The sequence below is a fragment of the Chaetodon trifascialis genome, chromosome 22 (assembly GCF_039877785.1).
Source record: "Chaetodon trifascialis isolate fChaTrf1 chromosome 22, fChaTrf1.hap1, whole genome shotgun sequence".
Taxonomy (NCBI): domain Eukaryota; kingdom Metazoa; phylum Chordata; class Actinopteri; order Chaetodontiformes; family Chaetodontidae; genus Chaetodon; species Chaetodon trifascialis.
This window is the reverse complement of record NC_092077.1, coordinates 16,755,564-16,762,206: the sequence shown is the minus strand read 5'-3', so window position 1 is coordinate 16,762,206 and position 6,643 is coordinate 16,755,564. Positions and strand designations below refer to the sequence as shown.

General features: G+C 45.4%; 1 protein-coding gene across 1 annotated transcript; it reads left to right on the top strand.

The window, feature by feature from the left end:
- The first annotated feature begins 3,307 nt into the window (after positions 1-3,307).
- myf5 (myogenic factor 5) lies at positions 3,308-5,274 on the top strand. Its single transcript, XM_070992095.1, has 3 exons — positions 3,308-3,760; positions 4,719-4,791; positions 5,078-5,274. Exons 1-3 carry the CDS (start codon positions 3,308-3,310, stop codon positions 5,272-5,274), a joined length of 723 nt encoding a protein of 240 aa, XP_070848196.1.
- The last annotated feature ends 1,369 nt before the right edge of the window (positions 5,275-6,643 follow it).

Genomic DNA, 6,643 nt, shown 5'->3' with positions numbered 1-6,643 from the left:
GTTAAAGATGCCAAAATGCTCCACAGAAGAGTTCAGGAGGTCTTTTGTGGCCACAGCTGCGAAATGTAGATGTGAGATGTAATATACATTTCAGCAGCATCGATTATGGTTTTAATTGATCGACTGTCTTGAATTTGCTGTTTAATTTAGCGGCGGGCTCTTGAGTAGCACTAAAGTCCCCTCGGAGTTCGTCTTAGTTTATGCGTTGCAGTAGTGTTACTGCAGTTATTGTGTCTGTAAGTCATACAGCATGTTGTCTTCTGTGTGCTGACATTCAAAGCAGTCAAATCTAGGATTTGCTTTGTACTCGGTTTCATTTAAGAGGGGAATATTCAAAGTATTTTTACTCACAAACACCACATGTATTTCATAGCTACAAGTTGCCTTTCAGATGAAAATGTCCTTCTAAAGTGTATTTAAACCACAACAGGAAACTGCACGAGTGGTTAAAATAAAGTCAAGTATCACTAATAATAATAATACAAAAATATAAGTGACCTAATAATAAAGAACTTGAACTGGGCCATTCTGCATCCTCCATACACACTACAGTACTTTTAAGTGAAAATACCACGCTTCTGAATGGAGGACTCTCTGTATGAGTCACAGATATTTTTATCCATCTGAATGGGTGCTTTGATTTAAGCAAATGATATGGCCACTTTCTCCACCACTGAGCTGATTTAAAAGCTGAGAAACATGCAGAGCTCTTATGAGGCTCTTTTCATCAGAACTATTCATATCTTTTACCAAATATCCTGTTTTCTGTAGAGACCAGACAGAAACACGATATCCCTAAACAGTAATGTGATTTTAATGGGCTCCTGCTCACTCACTCAATCTGATAGCAGTTTTACTTCACTGCATTGTGCTGCTCCATGCTGTCTGCTAATTTAATGTCTGTGAGGGAACTCCATGTGACCAAAAACCAGATTTATAACTATATATGCTGACATACTGTGCGCAAACCTTTGCACTATTAGAAGAGCTATATTTGCTGTTGAAGCTCAGTATCCAGCTGTGTTTGAACCTCTTATTTTGAACACGCACTCCCCACAAAGACCCACAAACCCTCCTGGAGCCTCTCTTGTCTAACTTTACAGGGATTTTGGTGTTACTGATGACACCATATAATTCTCATTTGGCTGTGAAGGCAGTGTTTTAAAAGTCAAAGCTGATGAAAGGCGAGCTGTAATAGGAGGGTGGATAAGCCTGGAGCCCGACTGCTCTGATTTATCCAGACTTTCCTTGAATATCCTGAAGGAAAAGGATTCACTGCAGCAGGGCTGGCAGCGCACCTCTCTCTGCTCGCTGCCAAACAAATGGTGTTGCCACTCAAAATGTTTTTTGTCTCACTAATTCTTGAGGGGAGTGTAAAATGGACTTGGGGCGAAAGAGCCTGCAAGAAGAATGCATCTTTCTTTTTGTTAAACTTTATTATTTTCCTTTAAGAACTTCAAAATAAATGCGACTTTTTCAATTACAGAGAAAACATTAAAACTCCCAAACAAACGTAAACAAACTCACAGAAACACTAGAATTAAATACGGGCTTTTTGAGAGGAATCTGCTCTGCAGAGAGGTTAAGTGATAAGTTGCCTCTCTGTCAGGGTTCTTGTGTTGCGCCAAACAAGCAGCACATTAAGTCAAAGCGCGAGGCAGTTTAGAAGAAATAAGGTTTTCAGACGTGAGGAAGATGGACATTAAAGATCACCCCCTGCCCCTCACTTAACTCTGTCTCTGACCCCTGAGAACAACAAAAAAGCAAACTCAGAGAGTTCCCAAGAGACCAGCCGTGCGCACAGATCACAGCGCAGGCCTGTGCGCAACCGCTGCGCCAGCGCGAGCTCCGGCGCTCACAGTAACGCCATGTGCTGCGCCAATCTAATCCCCGGCATCAATTAGCGATTGGCTGATGCAGGTTTTCTCATTGTCGACCGTGTTCTCAGCCCGAGCAGCCTTTGATCTTCCCAGCAGCTTCGGGCGCAGCCGAGCCGATGTCTTCTTCAGCTGTGCCTAATCCAAACTCCGACGGCAATTCAGAGGCGAGGTGTTTTCTTAGGTGCGCGCGGTTCCCAGAGCAGGGGCCCCGACAAACGTTTTGACACATTGTGAGAAATATCCGCATTGTATCCGTGTAAGCTGTCAACAGCATCATTACCCGAGCTCGTCAGGGTGTAGCTGCAATCAGATGATCTGCGTCTGCCGGACTCAGTTCTGCAGAGGGACAGTTCAGCCTCACCGCAGTGCTGTTGAGGAGACGCTGATGTGAAGAAAATTACATTTGATAAAACGTCTAAAGCCTCGTGGGATATCTTGAAAATATCCAGTAAATTTATTTCCAGTCGAATCAAAGTGATTTCTGCACCCTCAGTCCTCCTCTTGAATAAAAACTCCTGCACCACAGTGGCCATCTGTCCTGTGCTGAATTGAGTACTTGACTTGTGTCAATAACTTTTAATGGCTAAAATTTGGTCCTTGGAAGCAGAGCGGTGCAGGGAATTGCGCACTGGTGTCAATTGTGTAATTACTGCTTTAATGAGCTTTGGCAAACAGGGATCACCTCATTCGCAGCACCTTCAGCGACGGGCTGGGGGTGTTTAGAGGGGTCTTAATGTGAATTCACAGGGCTTGAAATGTTACACCTTCCTTTGCAGCTGGGCTGCATCTGCAACGCTGTTGTCTCCACCGTAAAAATTGGCCTGCGTACTCATGCACATGGTCACCCTCTTTTTCTGCACAGTTTGACCAAACAAAACACACTCTCTTTAATATTTATGTCTTCATAGCTGAGTGTCATTTTCATTGTCAGCTTTGACGTGATGCCTGGAGGCCGGTTACAGATAAATCAAGCAGAATGGAGCACTTCTGACTGTTTATGAACAGGTCATGTGGTGATTAAGGCATAAAAAATTCACAGACAAACATTCCCAAGCATCGTATTCATCAGGGCCTTGCAGGAGAAGCGCCTTTGGAAGCACAGAGTGGTGATGAGTAGGAAAACACCAGTAAGTGCAGATGTGGGAAACTCTGCAGGGTACTGGGGGGTGAGAGGCAGCGGGTTGGGATGGGGCAGGGAGGGAGCTGAGCTAACCCCAGCCTGCCTTCTGGCTGGGCCAATGGGCCATGGTAATTAGATCTGGCCAATGTGGGCCCTAGGCTCTGGCCTGGGGGCATATAAGGGGGGCCCGGGGCAACAGACCCCTCATATCACTCAGAGGTCTCCTCTCTCTCACCCCACTCCTCTGCCCTGCTTCCTTCCTTTGCGCCCATCTCTCCATCCATTCAGGCCCCTTTCTTCACCAGCTATGGATGTCTTCTCACCATCCCAGGTCTACTATGACAGAGCGTGTGCTTCATCTCCAGACAGCCTGGAGTTTGGCCCCGGCGTGGAGCTCGCTGGGTCCGAGGAGGACGAACACGTCAGGGTCCCTGGAGCCCCTCACCAGCCGGGACACTGTCTCCAGTGGGCCTGCAAAGCCTGCAAGCGCAAGTCCAACTTTGTGGACCGCAGACGGGCTGCCACCATGCGCGAGCGCCGGCGGCTGAAGAAGGTCAACCACGCTTTTGAAGCTCTGAGGCGCTGCACCTCGGCCAACCCCAGCCAACGTCTGCCCAAGGTGGAGATCCTGCGCAACGCCATCCACTACATCGAGAGCCTGCAGGACCTGCTACGAGAGCAGGTGGAAAACTACTACGGCCTACCTGGAGAGAGCGGCTCGGAGCCTGGGAGCCCGCTGTCCAGCTGCTCTGATGGCATGGTAAGACCTCCGATCCTCATGCTCAGCCTCTTGGTGCAGACATCTTGCAGGTGTTTGCTGGACAATGTCAGGCAGAGAAGTAACTACAACTGCATGCAAGACAGCACTTCAGCTCGTAGAAACATCACCCAAAAAGGCCTTTAGTGTTGACCAAAGTGAACAACAAAAGCTCCAGCTTAAGCAAAGCACTGGTGCAGTTTCTCATTACCATGTGGAGTATTTCATTTCAAAATACAGCCTGGATTTCCCATTTAGAAACCTATTAATCAAATAAGCTTGTCTTGCCCCAAGACCTCAATTACCATGCCTCTCCATGCATGTCATACTCTTCCATAATTCTTTAATACAAACATCTTTTCAGGAGTCTTACATGTATCTCTGTCCTCTGTGTGTTATTACAAGTCAGGATGAATTAGCTGTTCCCAACAACAGTGTGAAGGTGACAGTGTATCTGAAAAACTTATGATGCTGGATGGAGTAATGGCTTTCCCACCACTGGACACTTTATAGCCCTAATAAACTGAGCTAAATCCACCTTACTGAAGCCTGGCAGGGAAAACTGGGCGCTTTTCTGCATTCCATCCTGACTGCATGTTCTGCACCGCTGCCAGGATTTTCTGCAGATTTACTCGGAGAAAGTGTCATCTTGCACAAACTGGTGTTGCTTCCACTGATACAATCGATTGGCCACGCTCAGAGCCGGGCAGGGGAAGGGAGCACACACTGCCACTTTGGCTTTAAGGTGGATGTGAAATAAAGAAGCCCATAACTTTGGAATTCAGGATTTATTGGCCTGTCCAGAATATCATGAAGGGCACTGGTTGCTTTTCTTGCCCCTTTTTCTGCTTCTTCCCAGTCCACGTATATTTCCACAAGTCCACCACACCATTTCTGTTTGCATTTTTTTAAGTGTTTACAAGAATTCAAGGGTGAATTTGATTTCTCATTTTCCTTGCAGGCTGACAGCAACAGTCCAGTGTGGCAACAGCTGAATGCAAACTACAGCAACGGTTATTCATATGCGAAGAATGGTAAGACCTCTGGACAGCAACAGCAGCCTGATATGAACATGGCATGCATTTGTGCCAGCATAGGGCTTAAAAAAACTAATAACTGAACGGTAGATTATTTGAAATGTATGTTTTATTTTGCCCTGTGGAGTAGTACCAGGATTTAAGTATATTGTGGATAAAAACCCATAAAAACTGGATGAAATTTACGAATGAAAGACATTTTCCTGTGTTTTTTAATAAACTTACATGCTGTGCATTTCTACACAAATCCCTGCATTGAAATCCCGACTCTTCCTCTTCTCAGATTGCTTGGCCGATAAGGCAGTCGGAGCCTCCAGTCTGGAGTGTCTCTCCAGCATCGTGGACCGTCTGTCCTCGGTGGAGCCCAGCTGCGGGCCGGCATCTCTGAGAGACACCGCCACCTTCTCCCCCGGCAGCTCCGACTCGCAGCCCTGCACGCCGGAGAGCCCCGGATCCAGGCCGGTCTACCACGTCCTGTGAAGGGTACTCGGCTTTGACGTGGATACGCTGCCACAGGCGGGCGCCCTGCTTTTACCAAACAGCAGCTGCATTTGCAACAAGAGATAAGAACTGGTTTTGTGCAGATCTGAAGGAGGCTCAGCTGCGTCTGAGGGCCTGTGGCAAGCCGCTTTTATATTGTACATGAGATTGTAAATATGTAATGTAAATGCGCATTTATTCTATACATGCTATTATACCCAGTGAGACGTATTTAATTATGGCAGTTAATGTAATGTTGCTTTATTCCAACATGAAGTGGTATTTAAGCGGTATTCGTGTCTTTCTTTCCATGTTGTCTTGAATATTAAATCTTTCACTGTTTTGTACAAAAGTTTGAGCTTTTTCTGTTTGAATCTTTGGAAACTCTTCTGTTTCTTTGTCACCGTGTGTTCTGATATTTCATTAATCATCACGTAGGAGGTAAAATGAGCTAAAATAGTGGAAAAAAACAAGTAAGCATTGTGTTGTTCACTCTGATAAATGTGAAATCACCGTAAACATGTCGGTGTCAGCAGCAAGCAAAGTTAGAAACGTCAAAATGACACCAAAAACTGACGACTAGCTCGCACTACTGAGCATTTTTACAGCATTGGAAGAAGTGAAGCACATCACCTCCTGGTGAAAGCAGATGCCATCGTTCTAACACTGATTAGTCATAGTTTGGAGGGTTTTGCAACATTTTAGATAAAACACGTCCAAACTGCATCATCGGCTTTGAATACACAGCGAAATGAATACTTTTTGACAGCAGATTCTTGTGCATTTTACACAATAATGCGTCCAGTAAAGGTGGTTTTATCACAATAAAAGGGCAAGTTATTTATTACGTGACAAGGCCGTCTCGCGCAGGGCTCGTCTCCAGCTAACAAGGTGTGGAGATCACATTAGAAACTGATAGAGGTCAGCTGATACCATTAATCATTTGCCAGTGCTGTAACCTACAGCAACGAGTCGTTCCAGCAGTGTAAAAGGACGTTTTATCCCCCTGAAATCTGTTTTTCTGCAAAGCTTCAAACAAAAACAGACACATAGATGTTCCCAGTAAATAAAAGCCAGTGAAAATGTTCCAGTTTAAAAGTAAAAAATGCACATGTTGTCTGACTTTGATCACATTTTAGTGCCTCTCGGTGCTTTTGATGTGTCTGTGTGTACCTGTTTGTCCTCTCCTTCCAAATGTGAGCCATCATTAACACCCCTGATTATACCTTCAACACCAGAGTGGAGAACAAATGGCCTCTAATTGTACTTATAGTGGGACTCTGGGGGGAGGGGCGCTACATGTTTGTCACGCTGCATCATGTATTTCATCATGCTGGTAAAGTATGCAGTATTTTTAGAGTTTAAATCT